This window comes from Phyllostomus discolor, chromosome 4, assembly GCF_004126475.2.
Source record: "Phyllostomus discolor isolate MPI-MPIP mPhyDis1 chromosome 4, mPhyDis1.pri.v3, whole genome shotgun sequence".
Taxonomy (NCBI): domain Eukaryota; kingdom Metazoa; phylum Chordata; class Mammalia; order Chiroptera; family Phyllostomidae; genus Phyllostomus; species Phyllostomus discolor.
The window spans coordinates 53,376,911-53,402,491 of NC_040906.2; the positions used below are offsets into that span (position 1 = coordinate 53,376,911).

At 39.2% G+C, this 25,581-nt stretch overlaps 1 protein-coding gene and 1 non-coding gene across 2 annotated transcripts in view; both read left to right on the forward strand.

Annotated features, from left to right (window-relative positions):
* The window catches only part of LRP2 (LDL receptor related protein 2), a 199,470-nt gene that overhangs the window by 110,215 nt on the left and 63,674 nt on the right, over nt 1-25,581 (forward strand). Inside the window, exons 34-46 of the mRNA XM_036023343.1 lie at nt 482-591; nt 4,220-4,397; nt 5,735-5,948; nt 7,376-7,615; nt 11,640-11,828; nt 13,411-14,331; nt 14,452-14,617; nt 14,934-15,092; nt 16,317-16,606; nt 17,408-17,611; nt 18,508-18,750; nt 22,001-22,126; nt 23,498-23,617. Of these exons, the coding sequence (XP_035879236.1) occupies nt 482-591; nt 4,220-4,397; nt 5,735-5,948; nt 7,376-7,615; nt 11,640-11,828; nt 13,411-14,331; nt 14,452-14,617; nt 14,934-15,092; nt 16,317-16,606; nt 17,408-17,611; nt 18,508-18,750; nt 22,001-22,126; nt 23,498-23,617 (3,160 nt within the window). The remainder of the gene's footprint in view (nt 1-481; nt 592-4,219; nt 4,398-5,734; nt 5,949-7,375; nt 7,616-11,639; nt 11,829-13,410; nt 14,332-14,451; nt 14,618-14,933; nt 15,093-16,316; nt 16,607-17,407; nt 17,612-18,507; nt 18,751-22,000; nt 22,127-23,497; nt 23,618-25,581) is intronic.
* LOC114495900 lies at nt 16,752-16,855 on the forward strand. The gene has a single exon (XR_003684559.1). It is a non-coding gene; the product is annotated as a small nucleolar RNA U13 (small nucleolar RNA).

Here is a 25,581-nt window from a genome sequence, read left to right on the forward strand (position 1 = left end):
TTTATTCATATACATTTCTTCTCCTGAACTTTCAGTGAAATGAAAATAGGCATTTGAGATGTGATTTTTTTCTTTTCTTACTCTCATTTTCTTTCTTTTTTTAAATGATTTTATTTATTTATTTTTAGAGAGAGGGGAAGGGAGGGAGAGAGATAGAAACAGAAACATCACTGTGTGTTTGCCTCTGGAGTGCCCCCTACTGGGGACCTGGTCCACAACCCAGGCATGTGCCCTGACTGGGAATCAAACAAGCAACGCTTTGGTTTGTAGGCCAGCACTCAATCCACTGAGCCACACCAGTCAGGACTCACTCTCATTTTCTACTGAGCTAATTTCCAGGAAATACAATTAAGAATTATCTGAACCTCATGCAAAACTTCCCATTCATCCCTAGTCTTGCTTTGGAATTTGTTGTGTGTTCTACGTTCTCCTTCACGTCAGCTTTCTTTGTTTTCCCCTAATAAATGATTTTATGCTCTAGGTTTTGACACTCCGGGGTGAGGTCAGATACAGAAAAACACTGATTACCAATGATGGGACAGCTCTTGGAGTTGGTTTTCCAGTTGGCATAACTGTTGATCCTGTTAACGGGTGAGTGTTAAGCAGTGACTCATGCCTTCCATACAGCACCATTCTTGTACATGTTATGGTCTGATGAAAATAGGAGGTTTCAAACCTAGGACATTTTCTGATTTCATATGCCAACATTTGAAAAATACAGATCTCAGTGAGGAAGAGAAATAGCTCTGTGGTTTGTTTAATGTGAAGGATATGATATGTATGTTGTTCTGTGTTCTTCAAATTAATAACATTGAACTGAAAATCAATTCCAAACAAGCAAGAATTTTAGGAATTTAAAAATAGAACCATAAGAATGAGCAATACATTCTGACTTTGAGTGAACATGGAAAACTTTAAGGGGGTAGATAACATTTGAAATACATCTTGAGGGATGAAAATGCTTCTAGTAGGTGGAGGATGGGTTGCGATTGGGGAATGGTACATGAGGCCAGCTGAGCGCCAAAGGTTCAGAGGCATGGTGGTGCACGCTCCGGAACCAGTGGCTTAGCGTAGGGGTCAGTTGGCCAGATGGGAGATACAGCAGATGAGGAAGATCATTTGGAACAAATTGTGGGGAGCTTTGATGTCATGCTGAGGAATTGTACTTGATTCTTTAGAGAAATAAAAAGCCAGCAGGGAATTTGGAGGAAGAGTGTGATGGAACCAAATCTGTATTTTAGAAAAGACTGGTCAGGACCGGCGTGGAAGAAGGCAAGGGCAGGGAGAAGAGGAGAAAACGAAATTCATGACATAGACTAGAGTCCTCTGGTCTGTTTGATCAGTTACTTCATTTTATACTGTATTATAACCTAGAACAATAAATTATAAAGTGTGAGCATTGACTTTTTAAGAGAATAGTTATCTTGTACCAAGTGCATTTTGACTTTCTGTTTGACAGTCAGCAGATGCTCAGGTGTGGGAGGGGAGGAAGTGTCAGCTCTCTGCTTCAAGTACGGGCAATGCACAAATCAATCTCAATTCATAAAGGGTACCAAAAGCAAAAATTTTATTCCATGATTGCTGGCTTGTCCTAATTTTTAGTTATTTTTTCCAGAAGGACAGTCTTAGATTTAAAGTTCCACTTTTGAAATTCAAGTTCATGCATTATTCATTTTCCTTTCATCAAACATTTATTTATTCTGCTATTATTGGATGGTCTATTAGAATCTGCAAACTGTTAATGCAAAATCCAAAATGTATAATGGCTCAAAGAAAATAGAAGTTTATTTGTCTTTCATTTGGGCAGTGGAGTTTGGGCATAAGCTGGGACAAGCTCTATTCTGCACAGTCATTCAGGGGCCCAGGCTGACGGGGTCTTCAGTAGGAGACTTTGAAAGTTATCCTGGGTGTTGACACCATTTGAGCAGTAGAGGGAGAAGCATTCAGGAATGCACTGGGTAGTTTTTATGGACCAGGCCTGCAGGCCGTGCATACTACTTCTGCTCACCTTCCTTTGACTAGAATGCAGTCACGTGGCTACAGCTAACTACAAGGAAGCCAGGACATGTAGACCAGTTTTTTTTTACCAAAAAAAGAAGAGGAAGACATTGATTTTGGCAATTGAAAGCATTCTCTGCCAAGGTTGGGGGTATATGGGCTGATACAAAGATTATTAAAAGCATAATCTATAATTTTTGTAACCTCAGGAATTTATAGGTTAGTATATTTGATAAGTCCCATGCATAAATACCAATAACCCAGGTGTGCATATGATTAAGAGCCATGAAAGAAGATTAAAAAATTGGGATGAGAGTGCTATAGAGAGAAATTTTCAGCTTAATGGAGGTGATGCTGTTTGGACTGGATCTTAAAAGATACATAGAATTTCACTACGCAGACCTGGCTTTGAGGATATCATCCACTCTCTGAAGGAAGCAAAGTCAAGTGCAGGAGCAAAGAGAGAGGAAATGTTCAGGTAACTAAGAGCAGCCCAATTGAATTGGGAGGTATTGATTTTTCAAAGGAAACATGATAGAGACTCATGGATATAATGTTTTGGATGCTCAGTGAAGAGAAAGTCTTGAGAAAATTATGGTCAATGTTACGGAATCAGTTGCTACAGGAAAACATTCCTGTGGGTGTCACAAATAAAGGGTTGAGTCGCTGGTCACATCAGAGAGAGGATGTTCATTGAGGACATAAAAGAGTTAAAGAGTGAAAGGAAGGTGAAGAAGTGTGACTACTTTTTTTAAGAGTTTGGTATTGAGAAAATAGAAAAAGATAGATGTGTATAGACCAAAGTATAACAGGAAAAAATTTTAGAATAGGGAAACCTGAGCATATTTTTAAGAGCAGATGAAAGATCAGTGATGGACTCACTGATTGAGAGTGAAAATTATGGGCTGGGATCAGTAGGGACAACTTTGAAAGACCCGAGAAGGGGAAATATGACATGGTCATCTAGGGGTGATTGTTCTCAGCTAAGGTTTGGGTGGCTTAAATTTTTAGTCAACTCAGAGTTCACAAGACTTCTGTGACTTTGTTGAGCAAACTTTTGGTAGCTTGGAATGGGGGAGAGAAAGCAACTAATGATAGGAATACAGGGTTAGTAATTAGGGAGGTAGGCATGCTGGGAGATCAAGAGAACAAGTAAGAGTATCGTTAAAGTGGTTGCATATGAGGTCCAGGCGTAGAAGGACTGGAGGTTTGGGAGCTCTGCAAGTTTTAAGGGCAAAGAAGCTTCAACAGGAGAAATAAAATAAGAACAGGGATGAGATGGGAGATTTCATGGAGGCAGAGAATTTCAGAGTCTGAGAAGTTAGAAGGACTTGCAGATGAGGTTCATGGGATTGGTATATTGGATTGGTGGTTGGAAGAGGTATGCAATAAAGGTAATTGGAATCAAGGAGTCTGAAGACTTGTGAGGAAAGAGTATAAGAGAATTGTTTATTGTGGCTATAGCAGGAGAGGAGATAGAAAGAAATTAAAACCTGGATTCAAGTCTGGAAGTTATGTCCTCAGTGGAAAAGGAAAGCAACCCTTCATCTACGTTGATGAAAACTTTCATCTATTGTGGACTTGGCAGTTCTCTGTGGTGATTGAATCTAGTTCATTGTGAAATGGAAAGTTTTACATCCCGATGTCAGCATGCCAATGGAACTCCATTGTCAGAAAAATGTTATTCATTTTTTCTCCTATTTTGTTGCATTTTTCATCAAAGAAATCGGATTAAATAAGAAAGTAGCTGGTCTTGTGGGAGATGATGATTTGTATAACTAAGGAAGAGGCCTGGGAGGTGAGCAGGCAGGTGCCTGACAACATTTTCATTAGCCTTGTCCTTCCCAGTGTACCGGACAGAATGAGATCTTTTGAAAGGCATTGACTGTTGATGTAAGTTCCTTCTTAGTCACAAGCTTTCCACCTGCTTGACCAAGCTAAAGGATCACCCACCAATGATAGGTGATACCCTGCTGGTTTAGATACCATTGAAAATGACCTCTACCCCAATAATAACTGGGAAATATATAGACATTGATACTAGTTAAATACTCAACATTGTACTTTAAAAATATTGATGAATCAGACTTTCTCCATTGAATTGTGTGTGTGTCTTGAGGACAAGGAATACACATGATCATTTAAATATTTAAATAAAGGATGCCATTTACCCTAATCCACCTTCGGTTTCATTGACTGTTAGTGGTTTTCATGTTCGCAGGAAACTGTACTGGTCGGACCAGGGAACTGACAGTGGGGTTCCTGCCAAGATTGCGAGTGCTAACATGGATGGCACATCTCTGAAGACCCTCTTCACTGGAGACCTTGAACACCTGGAGTTTCTCACTCTTGATATCGAGGATCAGAAGCTCTACTGGGCGGTCACCAGCAGGGGAGTGGTATGAGCACCCTTTCAGTCTGTTGGTCTTCATTGCTGAGCCTGCGTGGCCCATTGGATTGTTCCCAGTTGTCTGGGATGTGTGCGGTGATGAGAAAGCTCTTGTCACATGCTGTGATTTCTGTATACAACTCAGCATGACCCACACAGTACTCGCCCTCTCCCTCCCTTCCTCTTTCTGCTTCTGCTCTGCCCTCCTGGGTCTGTGAGCTTGTTAGAGGTGTAACTCTCCATCTTTTCTCCTAGGCTAGAAGCCTCCTGTTTCTCCTTGACTCTGATAACCATGTCCTTACTTAATCATCACACAATCCTTGTTCTCTTTCCTCAGGTCCAGCCTTTTTCTGCCACTTCCACCTTTCTGAGCCACTTCTCTCTAGCCTTGACTAGAACATGGCCCTCATTACTGTACCTGCTTTCGTGATGGAGATATGTTGTCTTCATGAAACCTACAACCTATAGGTTTGATTGCTGCTCAGCCTAGAACCCTGGCCTAGAGGAGTAGCTCCACACATTTCAGCTGAGCTAGGTCAGCTGTAATCTGCTGTAGGGAACTCCCTCAGCAGCTGCCCTCGGGGCAACCTTATCTTCTGGAACTTCTGTCAGTTTCTAAGGCACAGCCTGTGCTTGCAGCTGCTGGGTTCCCTTGCCCTTTGAGGCAGGGGGCCCGACCCCGTTTGTCTCTCTTGCCAATGCTCAGCTCAGATCCTGGCACAGAGGAGGTACTTGAGAAGAGTTTTGGAATGAAATCAGACCAGCTATCTACATTTCGTTTTTCTTCCAGAAGCAGGCCACTCACCATTTCCCAATAGTAGCTTCATTCTTGTGTGTTCCTTTCAAGTTCACCAAGTCATTCTGACTAAGGCTTGTCACCTGTTCTGCTATACCAGTGCTGCCCTTTGCCCCACCAGTCTTGCTGTCTCCTGTGATTATACAGAGCATGTTCCCGATCCCCACTGCAGAAACTCTTGATGATATTAAATGCAGGGTCAGTCACTCGTGTGTAATGGCCCACAGTTGAACATATTTAAGGAGACATTAATTGTGTATCTTTGACTAGAATATCACATGCAGAGATGAAATAGGGTTAGTCCCCATTTCTTCACCGTGCCACCTGAGAAAGTTGATTGACTTACCTGAACTTCAGCTTCATTATCAATGAAATGGGAACAATGACATTGCCTGACCTACTGCTCAGTGTAGTTGTGACTATCAAATAAAAAAATAGATACGAAAAATTGCTGTGAAGGATAGAGGGCTGTATTAATGTCAAGTCTATCGTTTTAAATGTTTCTCTCATTTCACTATGAATCAGTCAATAACAAAATTCTGGTCTTTTAGATTGAAAGAGGAAACGTGGATGGCACAAGTCGAATGGTCCTGGTAAACTATCTTTCCCACCCCTGGGGAATTGCTGTCTACGGTTCCTTCCTCTATTATACTGATGAGCATTACGAGGTCATTGAAAGAGTTGACAAGGCCACTGGGGCCAACAAAGTAGTCTTGCGAGATAATACTCCAAATCTAAGGGGACTCCGAGTTTACCATAAACACAGTAAGTATTTGTCACTGAAACATACACTGTCATGGATGTACAATGTGTATTCACATCTACACACTTAGATATAAACACATGCTCACACACAGACCTATGTACATACACATGCATGCAAACTGAAAGGACTCAAACTGTTTTAAAATGATAGCCATGTCTTAAGCATAGCTAAGTGTCTGAGACTAATCTGGCATCTGAAAGGCCAGATTGAATTCAGAGTGAGCTTATTCCCGTTCTTCTCTCTTCACCTTAAACTCTTCACTTTGCTTTGCTTCACAGCACTCTCTGACATACCTAGTGGTCTATTGCCTGGATTTTCTAATTAGCTGGTCATTTTGTCTGTCTTGTTTTTTGCTCTCTACCCAGTAACTACAATGGTTCTGGCACCTTGCTCAGTAAATATTAATTGGATGACTGCTGGGAAAATGTATCAGGATAGAAATTTTAATCTTTTTTAAAATTGTTGTTCAAGTACAGTTTTCTGCCTTTTCCCCCCACCAGCCCAACACCCCCGCCCTCCCCCCTCCCTTCCGTTTCCACAGCCCCTCCCCGGTTATTGTCCCTGTGTCCTTTATACCTGTTCCTGTAAACCCTTCACCCTTTTCCCCTGAAACTCCCTCCCCTCTCCCCTCTGGTCACTGTCAGCCTGTTCTCAATTCCAGTGTCTTTGGTTATATTTTGCTTGTTTGTTTTGTTGATTAGGTTCCTGTTAAAGGAGAGATCATGTGGTATTTGTCTTTTACTGCCTGGCTTATTTCTGGAATTTTTAATGTTAAAAGGAATATTATTAGCTGTTGCCTATTTCAACATGTTTTTCAGAAATAATCTTTTTGTTATGCCCCCTTTAAATTAGCATTGTGATCTAGAGATTATTTTTATAGTTCTGACCTAGCTTATAGCTTTTAATCTCTAGTCAAAGATTATCAAACAATTTGTTTGCTGTTCTATAACCTCAGCTGTCACTGGTATTTATTTCTATTGCATGCAAATAGAAAGCTTTTAAATGCTCTTATTTAATACATTTTCTAACAAACACCTATCATATTGTTGATCATGTCTTTAAACTGATATAATTTTAAATGCCAGTACATAGGCCAAGAGGAAAAAAAATTAGAATTTTTATACTGACTTCCCTAATTTTTACATGATTTGTGGAAGAAATACTTCCACATTGTTGCTCCACCACCATACCACCACATTGGTGCTCCATTCTCTATTGTACAATAGCTGTGGTTCTGTTTTTATACCTTTAGATGTTAGTTGTATAAGCTTTAGTCTTTCAAGTACTGTTTTTAGGTTGTTGACTCACATACTGTATTTTGTTATTAATTTTATAATGAATTATTTGCTGACCCAATTATAAAGGTTGGGATGGAGAAGCAAGTAGGTAGGGTCAAAAGTTACAAAATGATTTTGATTTCATTTAGCCTCTGCCGAATCCTCAAATGGCTGCAGCAACAATGTGAATGCCTGTCAGCAGATTTGCCTGCCTGTACCAGGAGGACTGTTCTCGTGCGCCTGTGCCACTGGATTTAAGCTCAATCCTGATAATCGGACCTGCTCTCCATATAGCTCTTTCATTGTGGTTTCGATGCTCTCTGCAATCAGAGGCTTTAGCCTGGAATTGTCGGATCATTCGGAAGCCATGGTGCCAGTGGCAGGCCAAGGTACGCTACTCCACTCTAAGTAAGATTTGACCCCATCTGGTGCCAAGTTGCAGTCCTTGGTGCTATAAAGCCTTTCTCCGTGTTTGAATTCAGCATACAGTGAAGCTTGCCTTTCTCTTTAAATGAACTGATTCAGCCTCAAGTGGTTCTCAGACTTTAGTGTGCATCAGAATTGGAGGGCTTTTAAAACACAGATCTGAGTCCTATCTGCAGATTTTCTGATTTAGTAGTCTGGGGCGGGGCTAGAGAATCAGCATTCCTAACAAGTTCCCAGGGCATGCTGACGTTGCTGGTCTACATACTACAGTGAGGAGGACAGGCCTATAGCAACATAGAATGAGATCGCAAGAAATTATTAGAGTTGGTGGTCAGAAGAACCGTTCCTTATTTCTGAGTATTAATGGAAATTTTAGGGTAGAGAGTCTACTACTATTTAGGACAGTAATGAAATAGTCTCCAATCTGATTTATTAATATATATTTGATGAGTCAAAATAAATGAACTCACATTATTAGTCTCTCCTTAATAAGTTTTCAGTAGCCTCAGGAGGAGTGTGCCACAGACTAATGACAGAGATAAAAAGCAGGAAGGGAAGAAAAACGGATGAAGGGAAGGAAGGGTTGGGAGACATGGTCAGAAAAGACAGAAAAGCATACAGTGAGAGGTGTCCGTGTTCTGGCACCACACAGGCTCCTGCTTGATGACCATGTTCACATATACTTGTGACATAGTGTTGTTTTTTCATATCTAAAAAGGCATGCATCTAAATTACCATCTTGTAAAGATATTGTAAAATTCATAATTTTTTCCACCCAACTTTTAAAAAATATGTTTTATTGATTATGGTATTATAGTTGTCCCAATTTTTTCCCCTTTGCCCCCCTCTGCCCAGTACCCCCCTTCCATCCAGCAGTCACCCCCTTACTTAATGTCCATGGGTTGTACATATAAATTCTTTGGCTTCTCCATTTCCTATACTATTCTTAACCTTCCCCTGTCTATTTGTAGCTACCAATATGCTTCTTAATCCCTGCACCATTTTTCCCATTCTCCCCCTTACCCCTTCCAGCTGATAACTCTCCAAATGATCTCCATATTTATGATTCTGTTCCTGTTCTGGTTGTTTGCTTAATTTGTTTTTTTTGGATCCAGTTGTTGATAGTTTGGGGATAGTGAAATCCTTTAGTTTTACCTTGTCTGGGAAGCATTTCATCTGCTCTTCAATTCTAAATGATAGCTTTCCTGGATAGAGTTATGTAGGTTGTAGGTCCTTGCTTTTTATCACTTTGAATACGTCTTGCCAGTCCCTTCTAGCCTGCAAAGTTTCTCTTGAGAAATCAGCTGACAGTCTCATGGGAACTCCTTTGTATTTTTCTTGCTGCTTTTAAGATTCTCTCTTTATCTTTAACCTTTGGTATTTTAATTATGATGTGTCTCAGTATATTCCTCTTTGGGCCCAACTTGTTGGGACTCTCTGTGCTTCCTGGACTTGTATGTCTATTTACTTTGCCAAATTGAGAAGCTTTCTTTCATTATTTTTTCAAGTAAGTGTTAAATTTCTTGCTCTTCTTCTTCTCCTTCTGACACCCCTATGATTTGGATGTTGGTATGTTTAAAATTGTCCCAGAAGTTCCTAAGCCTCTTCTCATTTTTTTGAATTCTTGTTTCTTCTCACTGTTCTGGCTGAATGCTTATTTATTCCTTATGTTTCAAATTGTTGATTTGAAGCCTGGCCTCCTTTATTTCTTCCTTTATGTTGTTGTCATACTCAATGAGTTCTCTGAGTATCCTGATCACCAGTGTTTTGAACTCTGCATCTGATAGGTTAGTTTTGACTCCCTGTCTTAGTTGCATGGCCTATTGTAGAAGAGGTGCCTGTAAATTGTATAGGGCAAAGACTTAAGTAATCATCAGGGTGGGGCAACCCACATCACCACTTGGAGGCTCTGTGTTGGGGGAGGGCTCAGAGAAGAGACAGTGCTGCTGCCTGGCTTCTGGAGGTTTGCCTGGCATTTGCCCCATTTCCAGTCACTTCACCCACTCCCCGTATGCAACTGGCATCCTTCCAGCTGTTGCCCTGGTGCTGAAACCCAGAGTGGGTGGGTTTGCATGCGTTCTAAGATTGTGAGGGTCCTTTAAGTGGAGTTTCCTACAAATTCAGCAGTTTCTTCTGTCACTCCAACCCCCACTGGTTTTTATGGCCAGAAGTTATGGGGATTTCTTTTCCCTGCGCAAGAACTCTGGGCTGTGTAGTCTGGCCTAGAAAACTATGTGGTTTGGCCTGGGGCTAAGATCACTCACTCCCCAGGTGTCCCTCCTGATTTTTATCGTCCACACTGGTCGCCCCTTCTCTGCACCACATCACGTCTCCTCCCCTCCTCCCCTCCGCCCCTTCTGGATGAATGTGGCTTCTTTAAATCTTTGGTTGTTGGACTTCCATGCAGTTCAATTTTCTGATAGTTCTGGGTGTTATTTGTTTTGAGGTTTAGCTGTAATTCTCTCTGTGGTTGCATGAGAAGGTGAAGCACATCTAATTGTTAACATCTTGCCACATTTGAGGTCCCAATTTGTATATGGTTGTGTGTGTGTATACATACAGAGTGAGGCAAAAGTAGGTTTACAGTTGTTTGTATGAAAACAATACAATAATTAATAAATAATATAAGAATGAAGTTTGTGTTTCACATACTCACAACTGTAAACCTACTTTTGCTCCACCTGGTACATATCCATACATCTTTATTGAACTTTTTGAAAATACTTGCAGATACCATGATACTTCATCTCTACAAACTTTAACATGCATCTTCTAAGGGAATTATCATCTAATATTTATATTTATATTTTTCTATTTTGACTCAGAAAATTTTTTATAGCTATTGTTGTGTTCCAGCCAAGATCTAATCAAGACTCATGCATTATATTTGGAATGTCTCTTCAGTTTCTTTTGATCTGCAGTAGTTGGCTTGGTTTTTTGTTTCGTTAGTTGTTGTCATGGCATTGATTGATAAAAAAAATAAGTTGATTTTTTTTTTAAAGACAGACTAATTGTTTTTTAGAATCTCACATTGAGGATTTATCTGATTATTTTCTCCTCGTGCCATTTAACATGTTATTCAATTTATACCTTGCATTTCCCATGAAATGAAAGTTAGATCTAATTGTTGGATTAGATTGAAATTGAACACATTTGGCAAGAATGCCTCATAGGTGATGCCATGCACTTGATACATAGTCTTGTTAAGAAGAACATGATGTCAGCTTCTTCCCCTTTTAGTGATATTTAAACTCTATCATTTGGTTAAGGTGGTCACCACAAAATCCCTGCTTTTTAAAGGTATATTTTTCCCTTTGTAATTTGTAAGAAAATTTTGAGGTCACACTGTGGCATCCAGTGAATATCTTGTTTCCCTAGTGCCTTTTACCAATTGGGTTTCGCAGCCACTGATGATCCTTGTCTGAAATGATTATTTAATTAGGATTGAAAATAGTGATTTTCTTATTCTATCATTTCTTCTACATTTATTAGATAATATTCTTCTAGGAGCGCTGTCCTATTTACCCAGTGAAACTTAAAAAAAATTATCACTGTGGACTCAAAATTTCACTTTTTAACTCAGTGTGTTATAAATCATTTAACATAATTACTCTTCCAGTGCTCCAGCTGATCCATCTTGGCCAGGGAGAACCTCTTGAAGTGACTGCCTGTGTTCTTCTGACATGACCCCATCAGTGTTTGAGTGCTTCCTTGCTTGTTGGTGTAGTAAGATGTTCTAGGTTCACCTCATACCTTTCCACCCCCAAATTCTAATCATCCATGTCTCTTAGGAGCCAGTGCGTCTTATTGTGGGAAAGGTGGGAAACCAAGATCTGCGTGGTAGGTGTGCTCTTTGCAACTGGGAAACAAATAGTTTTGTTTTGCAATGGGGCATAGTCAGAGCACGGGTTGGAAAGGAGGGCAGACACTTAAAAATTCTAGTTCTAGCTAGTGCCTTGTTTAATAATCTTTTCTTAAACACTCCAGGACGAAATGCACTGCATGTGGATGTCGATGTATCTTCTGGCTTTATTTACTGGTGTGATTTTAGCATCTCTGAGAAATCTTATAATGCAATCCGTAGAATCAAACCAGATGGGTCTGGTTTTACAAATATCGTCACACATGGGATAGGAGAAAATGGAGTGCGGGGTATTGCAGTGGACTGGGTAGCAGGTAGGTAAGCTGCATAACGATGTCATTTTTTCTTGTGTGTTTGTATCTCTTTAATCTTATTTTATGCTAGAAAATTTAGTCTAACATTGTATATGCTACAGATCTGTATTTCTGATCCTAAAATATGATGAAACCATGAAATGGCAAGTGTTTATTTTAAAGTCCAACCACTTTAGTTGCCCAACTATTAATTGCTTCCTCTTGTTAATTCATAAAGCCCTTTTAATTAGGCATTTCCTCTATTGTAGTCTATTAAAATGCCTGACTCAATGTTGCATTAATTGAGTTGTATTGCTTCATGTACTTAATTTTGAAATAACACTCATTTTTAATGATGCACTGAGAATCAAATGCATTATAATTTTTAGAATATAATACCATTCTACAAAAATAGGTATCACTGAGTTTTATACAGCTTGGTGAGTAGACATCACATAGAAATATTAAAATGTATTATAAAAACCCCAGTACTATAGTAAGAGTTTATTGCAAATAGTAAATATGGTAGTATGGTTAGAAAAGACTTTAATTGGGTTCCTAAATCTCATCCCTGATTATGAATTTACTATGTTATTACTGAGAGTAGAGTTACAGCAGGGTCAGTAGTCTGTGTCCTGTGGACCAAAGGCAGCACACTGCCTATTGCATTTAAGTTGAGTTTCATTGGAACACAGCTATGGCCACGTGTTTAGGTACTGCCTATGGCTGCTCTTATGTTATGGTGGCAGAGATGAATACTTGTGAAAGAAACCTCATGCTCTGCAAAGCCCAAAATATTTACGATGAACAAACCTTTTTAGAAGAAGTTTGCCAACCCTGGACTGAAGGATTGGAATACACTTATAGTCCAATTAGAAATAGATAATGAAAAGAATAGATTAGTAACATTGTATACCAGCATAATTTCTCTAGAGCAGGTTTGAGTCAGATATAGAAACAAAGGTGTGTTTTGGTAGCTGGTTTAACAACAGACTTTCAACTACGTGGAATCAATGTGGGATCACTCTTCGTTATACGGTCTTCACAACATACTCTTTTTTCCCCTTGCATTGTTTTATAATGCTCAAAGGCAAACACAGTTTTGATTTGGTGGCTTTAGAAGGTTCGTGGAATGACTACATCTATACTGGTTAGGAAGACTAGAACAAGACCTCATGTTAGTGTTAGCACAAACCTTGATCAATGACCTGATCTTTGCTCCTTTTTTCCATGTTGGAGTAGAAGTCATACCACGATGATGATTATTTAGAGTCTTTGAAGATGCAGGTGTTCAACATTCAGGTAGAAAAGGATGGACATCCTTGGAAAAAAACTTTTGAGTTAAAAGTGGGTTCTGACATTTGCTGAAATTCTAATGTGGTTTAGAAGCTGAGGATAGGCACATTCTGTTTAAATTTGAAGAAACAATCTCTTTAGATCCTGAGTAAATATTTATTTTTATAAGTATAAACAGGCATTCATTACCTTGGAAAAGAAAATACATACTGAGTCAAACCTCAACCTTACACATTTTGTTCTGAATATCCTCTTTTTCCTTCTTGCTTTTCCATTTGTGAGCATGCTCTTTCATTTTTTCTTGCAGACAATCTTTATTTCATCAATGCTTTTGAGTCTGAAACACTGATAGAAGTTCTGCGTATCAATACCACTTATCGTCGTGTTCTCCTTAGAGTCATAGTGGACATGCCCAGGGATATTGTTGTAGACCCCAAGCATAGATACCTCTTCTGGTCTGACTATGGGCAAAACCCAAAGATTGAACGTGCTTTTCTTGACTGCACCAATCGGACTGTGCTTGTGTCTGAGGGCATCGTCACACCACGGGGCTTGGCCGTGGACCATGGAAATGGCTATGTTTATTGGGTTGATGATACTTTAGATGTCATTTCAAGGATTGATATTGAAGGAAAGGAATGGAAAGTGATTCGTTATGGCAGTCGCTACCCAACTCCTTATGCCATCACTGTTTTTGGAAATTCTATCATATGGGTAGATAGAAATCTAAAAAAAATCTTTCAAGCTAGCAAGGAACCAGAGAACACAGAACCACCAGCAGTGATCAGGGACAATATCAATTGGCTAAGAGACGTGACTGTCTTTGACCAGAGTGTCCAGCCCCGGTCACCAGCTGAAGTCAACAACAACCCTTGCTTGGAAAATAATGGTGGGTGCTCCCATCTCTGCTTTGCTCTGCCTGGATTGCTCACCCCAAACTGTAGCTGTGTTTTTGGGACCCTGGACCGTGACGGCAAGAGCTGTACCATTACAAAACAAAATTTCCTCATCTTTGCCTTGGAGAACTCCTTGGGAAGCCTACACTTGGATCCTGAAGACCATAGCCTACCTTTCCAAGCGATAAATGTGGGAGGACATGTCATGGCCCTGGACTATGACAGCATAAATAACCGGATTTACTTCACACACAATTTAGAAGCTAGACACGGCCAAATTTCCTATGTCAACCTGGATGCAAGGATCAGTTCTCCCACTGTCATTGTTTCAGGTAAGTGCACTCCAGGTATGGCTTACTTTGGACACAGTGGGATCAACATGTGGATGGCCAGGTGATTCTAAAATGCATATGAGCCTCTAACATGTGTGTGTGTTTGTTGGTTATATCCAGACATAGGGACTACTGATGGCATTGCTTTTGACTGGATCAATAGAAGAATTTATTACAGTGACTACACCAACCAGACGATTAACTCCATGGCTGAGGATGGGTCTAGGCGTGTTCTGATAGCCCATGTTACAAAGCCAAGAGCAATCGTCTTAGATCCTTGTGGAGGGTATGCCATCATCTTGGTTATATTTCTGTTTACTTATTGCTGCACGGAGAGGGGCCTGAAGTTATTTTATATTCACAGAGGACCAGTACTTTATGGACTTGTAACACTGTACTGTTGATTCAAGACTGAAAGAGTGACTTGCCTTGGGAGGGAACTCATGTTGACCCTAGAAATGTTGGTATCATACTAGGGAGTCGGTGCTCTGGCTCAGTAAGTCCCCTTTGGGCACGTTGTGTGGGTGGGAGTCACTCTTTTTTAGGGAAAGATGGTGAGGTTCCTTGTGATGAAGTAATGATGACTCCTCTTGAATGACTAGGTACATCTACTGGAGTTCCTGGGGCACTAATGCCAAAATCGAGAGAGCCACCATGGGAGGAAACTTCCAGGAACCTGTTGTGAACAGCAGCCTGGTCTGGCCCTCTGGGCTCACCGTGGACCATGAGGAAGACCTTCTCTACTGGGCAGATGCTAGTTTGTATGTGTCTTTGGTCAGTTGTGTGGGTGCAGATAAGAAGAGTTCTTTCCTTTTACAAAGAAGAGAGATTTGCATACTGGAATGAAAAAATAAAATGCCCAATAGATAAAATGTAGAATCACAGGTTTAGGAACTATATCTGAGCTTGGTGGATGTACCTGTGAAAGTTGACGTATGTTACGAGATTGAATAATTATAAACTAAAAGGCATCTAAAGATGCATTACTGGATTCATTAAACTTCAGCTATAATTACAAATGTAATCACTCAATCTATAATCTGCAGCAGTGGTGCCCCAACCTTTTTGGTACCATGGATTGCTTTCAAGGGAGATAGTTTTTCCACAGGGGCAGGGAGTTGGGGAACAGGAGGTGGAGCTCACTCACCCACTGCTCGCCTCCTGCTCTGCTGCCTGGTTTCTGACAGGCCGGGGACTGGGGGCCCCTGATCTACAGGACCCATGTAACTACCATAGAATACAAATGGCTTTTAAATATACACCAATACTAAGTTTTCTCTGGACTTTAGTGTTTAGTGTCTTATAGAAATGTTTTCCTTTAGTCTTGACTGTGGTTACCTTCTCAAACAGATCCTTCTTGAAGCAGCTTTTTCTCAGACAATTTCATAATGTTTTTCTTAGCTACTTTGGTCAATGCTAATTTTATATGTAACTTCTCCAAGTACCCCTGAAATTACATTTCCATCATCCTAATGGATTAATTGAAGAGATAAGATAATTTTGTTTATTACAGCTGTTATCTACATATCAGAAATCTTAATTTTTCTTGATTATTTCATGTTTTTGGACCTGCAACACTGAGTATATAACAACCTGATCTTTTCTTCATTTTCTCATATAAAACAGAACACCTCAAGGTAAATGACAAATTGAAAAATTCATTAAGGGAGTTGGAAGGGAAAGATAATTAACATTTTCTTGTAATGTTTCATAATATTCTCAGGTTACTAATGCAGGCCTGATCCTTTTTATAGGGTTACTTGTAGGTTATATTAATATTTGGAAATCAACGATTTGTATAGGCCATTGTTTGGTAAGCAAATTAAGACCTCTTATTACCAGCAGAAACACACCTCATCGGTGCTTGCTCCCCTTGAAAAGAAAGTTGAGGGCTTGTACAAAGCAATGGTTAGGCCCAGGCATCATGCTGCCCTTTGAGGAACTATTCCTTCTTGATTCCAGCATTTTTTTTAACTTTGCTTTAGGCGCAAAATTGAACGCAGCACTCTGAGGGGCATGCAGCGTGAGGTCATCGTCAGCACAATCTTTCGTCCTTTTGGCCTGACCGTCAATGGCCAGTACATTTACTGGACTGAGTGGTTCACAAAAAAAATTTACCGAGCCAACAAATATGATGGGTCAGGTCAGACTGCCATGACCACGAGTTTTCCATTCCGGCTAATGAGCATCCGTGTTGTCGTGAGGGACCACCCACAGCAGTGCAGCAATCCTTGCGACCAGTTTAACGGGGGCTGCAGCCACATCTGCGCACCAGGTAAGGCATTGCCCGTGAAGACAGAATCATGGAGAGTCATAATAATGATGACAACTGAGGGATGGCTGGAGGAATATTCAGCCCTAATGGGAGAATAATATTCAAATTCTTGATTTGAGGGTAATTTAGAAAATAGGTTTGGGAGATCCTTTTGTAGTTCACAAGTGTGATGACTGGGTGTTCACGCTCTCGTGTGAGATGTGCCTCCCCCAAGCCTTGTTATGGCTTTGACACATTACCTGCCTGATGTGGGAAAAAGTAGATTTGGGACTTTCTATGTTGAGAGGAAGTCTTCAATATTTTTTTTTCTGTTTGATATGAAGATTTCTTATGAAGGCATTTTTAATTCAAACTTGATGGAGGTAGAAAGATGGGGACTTGAGATTTAATTCTTCCACTTAGGAGGTATTATCTATAGTTGGAAATATTTCTGATGATGTGACATATGATATGTGCTTCTAGGGCTTTATTGAGAACAACAGATTCATAGGAAGATGTGCCTTTTAATACCATTGCTTTGCAGATTTTGCTGAGAAGGCAGATTCATTGTAATTGTTTCAGTCTAGACTGAGGAGTAGTTTAAAGATTGGGGTGAATTAGCCACATTTGCTAATTGGTGGTAGTTCTTCTTGATGGGAAAATGACTCAGAGCATCATTGAAAGGTTGATGGGAGCAGTTTCCACGGCTTGTTCTGTAGCACATTTAATATAGAGACTGTCGCCAAGTGCTGTTCTGGGGGAGAAAATATGACTGTTTGCTACACAGATCTTTGGCTTTTTCTGGGCCTTACCTTTCTTCAGGTCCCAATGGTGCCGAGTGCCAGTGCCCACAGGAGGGCCGCTGGTACCTGGCCAACAACAAAAAGCACTGCATTGTGGACAATGGTATACGGTGCGTTGGTTCCAATTTCACCTGCCTCAATGGGCGCTGCATCTCGGAGCAGTGGAAATGTGACAACAGAAATGACTGTGGTGACAACAGTGATGAGCTGGAAAGTGTTTGTGGTGAGTTGGATTCTTGGCGTTTTTGCTGGCACTAAGGTTGCCTTTATGCAAGTGTTTGGGTCAGAATTCTGCTGTGTGGGAATAGGTATTCAGTCTGTGCCAAAGCATCCTGTTAGAACTGAAAAGCATGTACTCCGAGAAGCCAGACTGTGTTTGTGCTAAACTACGTATAAGCTGATATATATGCCATGGAATAGCTTCATTAGGAAGCCCCTCTGTAGTGGTTAAAAGCAAAAGTGCTGAATTAAAATCCTGGCTATGCCATTTACACAATCTACACAGCCCTGGGAAAATTACTTAACCTCTCGGAGCCTCAGACATCTCATCTGTAAAATGGAGCCATTACTAGGATTCTTGTGAGGCATAAGAGAAACAATATAGAAAATGCAGCAGAAGCCTTGATGCATGTTAAACATGATTTAACATGGAACTAAGGACTCCAATAGGTGTTTGTTATCATTTTATTAATTTAAGTAGCAGAAAGGTAATTAATTCAGTAATTTTATTGAAATCACTCCCAGGATTCAGCTTGCGTCTGAATGGAGTAAGTAAAACACAAGAGATTGTCTTAGGAAGTTCTGAAGTTAGTTACCTTTTTGTAGTAGACTCTGCAAAGAAACTGTATTTACATGCTTTCCTGTGATTGAGATGATAGGGAAACAGAGTGACTTCACCATTTGCTTAAAATACTTCAATTGCTAAAAAAAAAGCATGCATCATATTTTGCTTAATCTAACTAATTTAAAGTGTTATCTCAATTTGCATGCAGTCCATTTTGCAGCCATTTTTGCCTTGGAAGGTAAACTCTAAGTGTCTGTTCTATTTGATTGTATCTTTTGACAAATTGGGATGATGCTTAAATCAAGAGGTTTCTTTGATGTTTCTTTCCTCCTTAGCATTTCACACCTGCCATTCGACAGCCTTCACCTGCAACAATGGGCGATGTGTCCCATATCGCTATCGCTGTGATCACCAGAATGACTGTGGTGACAACAGTGATGAGGAAGGGTGCCAGTTCAGTGAGTGTGATGCCACCACGGAATTTACTTGCAATAATAAAAGGTGCATACCTCTTGACTTTGTCTGCAATGGTGTAAACAACTGCCATGATAACAACACTTCAGATGAGAGAAATTGCCGTAAGTTCATCCTAAGTACTTGTCATTGCTTTGGGGTCTGATGTCTCTTGGATTGTGGGCTTTCTTAGAAACAAAGAACTAAGTATTCATCCAAAACATAAATTTTGTTTAGTGTATTTTACTAACTGATTTTTAAAAGCAACTCTACTTAACATTTGAATGACTTGCCTAAATTTATGGACCCATAAAACCATTGACTATTTTAACTTTAAATATTTTACCTTTGGTTTATATATCTGCCAGATTAAAAGTTTGCTTGGCAAAATTCCCGATTGTTTTAAAGCTTTAATAGTTACTGACAAAAAATTATTGCATAAATTTGTTGTGGTTAATGTTTTTTTGTGTAAAAAGCTGTATAGTGTGGTGTTAATGAAAATGACTTGTCTTTTTAGTTTTTCTGGTAAATTGTTTTATAATATATTGATTTTTCTAAGATATCTGGAATTTGCACTTTAGCATCTTGTGAAAACAAAAGAGCAGAGTGTAAGTCCAAATATATTTTCATTTTAGATATATCTGCATGCTCTGCTGCTTTTGTAAGTAGAGTTACATAAAATATTATTTGAATGTGCTTTAAAAATAACTTTTCAGCCCTTGCTGGCATAGCTCAGTGGATTGAGCTCAGGCTGTGAACCAAAGCATCGCAGGTTCAATTCCCAGTCAGGGTACATGCCTGGGTTGCAGGCCACAGCCCCCAGCAACCACACATTGATGTTTCTCTCTCTCTCTCTCTCTCTCTTTCTCCCTCCCTTCCCTCTCTAAAAAATAAATAAATAAAATATTAAAAGAAAAAGAGAAATTGCTTTCAAAATTATTTTAAAAAATAACTTTTCCTATGGGAAATTTTAAATATACACTAAAGCAGAAAGAATAGCATCATATACCCATCACCCAGCTTCCACATTTATCAACAAATGGCCAATCTGTCTCTATCTCCTGCAACCTTTTTCTGAGTGTTTGAGGGTAACTCCCAGACATGCATATTATTGATAAAGACATTTTGAAAAACAGCTACCATGCCATTATAATGCCTAGCAAAATCAACAGTAGTTAATATACACCAGTACTGAGTCCATATTAAAATTTTCTCACTCGTCCAAAATGTCTTTTTACAGTTGCTCTATTCAAAATAAGACTCCAACAAGGTCTACACATTGATATTGATTGTTATAAATCTTTATTTTTTATGCCACAATGGTTCCCACTTAAAAAAAAGCCATTGATTTGTCTTGTGGAATGTCCCATATTCTGGATTTCACTAATTGCATAATTGAGTTATTTAATTTTTCATTTTATCTCTCTTATTTCTTGCTAACTGGAATTCAGACCTAGAGATTTGAATACATTAGGTTCAATCCTTCAGGTAGAATACTACACAGATGAAACTGAATATTTCCTCTTGCGCCTCATCATGAGGCACATAATGCTTGGTTGTTCTGCTTTATGTGATGATAAAATTAGTTAATGGATTTAGAAGTCAGCCTGAATCTTCCCTTAGGAAGTTTGCATCGACCATTTACCCAGTGGTTTAGACATCAATGGATGGTTGTTCCATAAACCCATCATTACAAAATAGGCATTTTAAAATTCTATTATTCCTTGCACACTTATTAGCTGGAAGTCCATGAAGAAGAAACTCCCTTGTCAACTACTTTGTCACCCCAACATACAAGTCTGCAGGGTGGATGCTGGGTTGTTGCCCTGTGCCTGTCAATTCCCAGTGAACTGAGTCGGTGAGCCACAGGCACAAAGTTTTTTTGTTTTTAGTGTTATATTAAACTCATTGATTTTTATATTATTTATGAGTTTTAATGCTCTGAAGTAATCTATTCTTTTCAGTGTTCAATTTTCCTATCTCAGGCCAGCAGGAGCCCTGCTAAGCCAGCTGCTCTGTTATTTTAACATGGCCTAGTCAGTCCTCCATAGCTGAGCCTGGTACCTGCCTGCCTCAGACCTGGAAGTGACCACTTAAGCAAGGAGGCTTAGTTCCTCTGTGGTACATAAAATGACCATGGTCTTGGAGTACCCTATTCCTATTTGGCTTTCATTGCTTCTAGGCCTTTTCAGTGGACAGAGATAGGAAGTACTTTTTTTAGGGAAAAAGTAAATTTATATCAGTATTTTCCCTTTTAATTTAAGATTATAGGTGTTTTACTTAGATTTTATAATCACACTCTTCCTTCTCTAAGCTAAAAATCTTGATTTCTAATGTATTAGCATAAGGGCTTAGTTGTTTTATTCTAAAATAATTTCAAAATGCCCACACAAACTACACCAATAAATCTCCTAAGTGTAATTTAAAACTTGAGGTCCTACATATTCTCAGATTATATCCCTCTAGGGGTATATATAATCCCTGGATTATGTCCTTGGATTTTGAAACCAGACCAAAATCCTGGTTTCAAAGACATTTGAATTTTTTTTCTCTGTGTGGTTTGGCTGTCTACTTGATTCACCATTAACTTTGTTAACTATTTCCAAATTAGGAATTGCTTTTCTCTTTTCCATTTTTATTTTGTTTTTATTTATTCACTGCGATATACGTGGTTTTAAAGTCAAAATTATTTGACAAGGTACAGTAACAGAAGACTTACATCCTAGTTCTCTGTGTTCTGTCCTGTCCATACTGTATCGATCCATCGGGGAGACACTTTTCATTATTTTTTTATTGTTGTTAATTATAAGCATATCTGTCTCTCCGTCTTTACACACACACACACACACACACACACACCATTGTTTTTCTTACACAAAAGGTAGTCTACTGTTTTGAATTGTGCTTTCTTCCTGTTAATAAGTCCTAGAGATCAAACCATCATTCCTCACATGTAGAGAGAGATCTTCTTTATTCCTTTTTATAGCTACATATTACTCCATTGTGTGGATATGTCATAGTTTATTTAGAGTTGGGAGTCTTTATGTAACTCTTAATTATTTAGAGTTTTATGTAACTCTACTTATGAAAGAGTCCCAAGAGTTGGGCCTCTTGTTGATGCTGTTAAGTAATGAAAATGATTTAAACTACAAAGAACGCCTCCCACCTCTCCATGCAATTTCAGCTGGAAACACCTCTTTTTACCCCGGAATCTGTGGTGTAACTTAAGTGTAATGGATCGTGCCTCTGTAATAGCTTTGAAAATGACTCCCCTCTGGTGGTTCGAATTCTGCTAGAATCCATCCATGTGGGCTTTCTTGATGGTTTATGTGTGGTGGATATGTTCCAAATGTGTGTCTGGTTGTCTTTTTCAAGCTGATCGCACTTGCCAGTCCGGATTCACAAAGTGTCACTCTACAAATATCTGTATTCTTCGTTCTTACTTGTGTGATGGAGACAATGACTGTGGAGATATGAGTGATGAAAACCCCACTTTTTGCGGTAATATAAGCCTGCTTCTCTTTCTGTGGTTCCAGGGATGCACATCTTCAGCTAATACAAAGATATATGGCCTGGGAGTTTGATCAAACTGTAATTTGTCATTCTGATCAACATTGTAAGTAGATGCAGTAGGCAGTTACTTTAGGATGTGATTGAAGGGGCATATGAAGCTCCTTCTCTCTGTTCCCTGGCTGGAGGCCCGACTCCAAGTATTTCCTCTAGAGACCTGCTCTGGTGTGTAACCTCCCTCAGTGGCAGAGCTGCTTCTCCCAGAGTTGAAGCCCTTTTGTCTTCAGGAACTCCAGGCAAAACTTGCACATTAAACCCTTACATTTACTCTTAATATGAATATAGCAACCATTAGTAACTGAAATTTTTTTTCTAATTTTAAATATGTTTCATTTCAGAAACCATCATTTCATATTTAGCAATTTGGTTTAATCAAACAATTTCTTATATTTGTAGTTCAAATTCAAAGGCCTTCATTAAGCTTGATAACTTATAGACTATTAGTGTAAATAGATACATGATTTAAGAGTTTGTTTGTCACCAGACCAGACTACAGTTCAAGAGCAAGAGTCAGTTGTAGTAACAGCAACAAGAAGAAGCAGAATTCAGATGCAGCCATCAGCTAGAGACACACAGATTGGAGCTACTGCTGACAGTTTAGGAACTTCTGCTTCCTTAGCAGTGTTTTTATCCCTGGCAAATTATCAGATATCATGGGCCAAAGCTAGGAAGTCTTATAGACCAGAAGAATGGTAAGGCTTGATTCTGGCTTGTAACCACATAACAATTTAGAAAATACATTTGACCAGAGCTACCGAAGGTTACTCGAGAAAAGGACCAGTATTTAAACATAGGCAGAATCATTTTACTCAAAAAAGGCCACATATAACAAGGATGAATAAGAGCAGAACTTTGCTAACCCTTTGGAATCATGGTCTAACATGACTGAAGGTTGTGTGTGGGGTGAGCTCAGATATGGTCATATTGCTGTTTTTGCTTTTAATTATTATTTCAATAGAATTTATTTAATTTTATGTTATAACATAGAAGCAAGTCTTCTATGTATCAAAAGAACAGTTCTTTGGTATTTCTAACACACATAATTTATTTTGGAATTTATGGAATCTGGGCAAAATATCTTGGAAAGTTGGGGCAGTATTGTTGGCCTTCTCTCTCCCTCATATTCCTTCCTTTTTATGGAAAGGGAATATACAAAATTCCAGTTTTACAAAAGACCTGGCTTTGGTCTTCCTTTCTTGGCAACTGTTTATTCAGTTCAGAGATACAGGCAGATTGGGAAGACTGGTGGGAACGAGTGGGAGTTTTGCTCACAGGTTTTGTCTTCTTTCCCTCCTCCCACAGCCGTTCACACGTGCAGCAGCAATGAGTTCCACTGCACCTCTGGACCCTGTATTCCTAGCCATTGGTACTGTGATCAAGAAAGAGATTGTCTGGATGGCTCTGATGAACCTGCTACTTGTGGTAAGAGAGTGAGCAAGCATGGAAAGCATTACAGTGCAGCTAGAGAAACTGTTCCGGCTCCTCCAGACACAGAGGACAGTCATGGCTGCTGGAGGTTTGCACCCCCTGCTGCTGCTCTCGGCTGTGGTGCTGCAACCACTCAGCAGATAGTCTCTAAGAACATGTTAGTGCAGGGCAGGGTGTGGGTTGCTATCGGGATATGGAGGTTGCTGACTAATGCTGGTGAAATGAGATTATTTTAGTGATGCACCTAATATGGTGCCTGGCTTGTAGAACTTGATTAATTATGATTGACTTTGACTTGGCTGAGTTCTGACCCATAAGACTGTGGGAGGATACAGAAGTCATTAGGATCATCACAGGCATGAGCCAGGGGCATGTAATGTGCACATATCCTCTTCCTCTTCTGTCTGTTTGCCAGTTTTTGGTAAGGTCTCATGACGTCTGAGCTTTCCAAGAAGTTCTGGGGATGCTTTTGTGTTCCTGGAGATGTTTGTGCTTACTTGTATATTTGGGGGCTGCTATTTACATTTGCAAATTCTAATCTATATCCATGCACATTTTTTTACATAATTATAAAAATACAGAGATAAAATATTTTACATTGATTTTGATATTTTATCTGTCAAATCATATTGCTTTATAGTACTCAGCAAACTGTGGTGATGGGCCAACTTCCTGTCTTTATAAAAAAGCTTTATTATTATAGAATGTGGTCACACACTCAGTTATTTTGTCTATAATAGCTTAGGTACTACAATGGCAATGTCAAGTGGGTGAGACAATGAACATGTGACCTATAAGCCTGAAACATTTATGAGCTGATTAAGAGATGACCCTTGTTACAGTGTCTTTATACCCCCTTTTAATAGCCCCATGATATTCCACTGATTCTCATGGAGATGATTGCCTCTATTTTAAGCATTTACATTGCTTATATGTTTCCTTTATTATAAATATCACTGTAGCAATGCCATCATATATAAATCTTTTTATTTTGTGGTGGTTTTCTTAGGACCATTTGCATAATTTGAATTCAGAGGATTTTCTATTCCTCTTTTCTCTCAGGTCTAAATGCCATGATTAATAGTTGGAGAGCAATTATTTGAAGCTTTTGCCAAGATTTCCACCCCACCCCCAACACTGAAAGTTTTGTAGAGAACAAAGAGCACATAGGGTTTTGAGGATCCATAAATGAAATAATATGAGTAGAATAGTCTTACAAATTGGTTTAAATATGTGAACTACTGTTTAAAATATGTGAAGGATAAGTAGTTTTCATATCTATGGGAACCAAAGTCACAGTAATAGCTGTATGAAGATAAACACAAAATCTACATATCAATACATTCTTACAATAGACAGTGATATTATTTTAAAGATATAATAAGATGTATACAGAAGAGTAAAATTTCCATCTCTTCACCCTTTTTCAATACTCTCACTCCCCAGAGATAATCACAACTACGGGTGAGTGTCTTCTTGCATTTATCTACACATCCTGATAGGTAGGTTTTAAAACACAAGTGAGATCTTACTATATATATGTTTTCTGCCATTTGCCCCCCATTTTTTTTTTAGCTGAACAACATCTTGTCAGCATGTTAGCAAATACAGATCCGCCTCATTTCTTTGCCCTGCTGAGTATTACTCTACAGTAGGGATGCTCCGTGTGTTTTTATCCATTTCCTCACTGATGGACATTTAGGTAATTTTGTTTTTTTCACTTTGAAAAATAATGCTGGAATGAACATTGTGGGAGAGGAAGAAAATTTCCTCTATTTTTACAGGTTCTTTTGGCTGGTGTAATGATCAAATGTACATGCTACAAGTTATTAACCAAATATAATCAGAGTTAATTATATACATACACATGGGCATCCCATATGCAGGAAAGAGTCAGATGCTCCACACGTGTGAGAGGTTCAGAGACAGAAAGTTGAACTGAGGTATATAAGGCATTC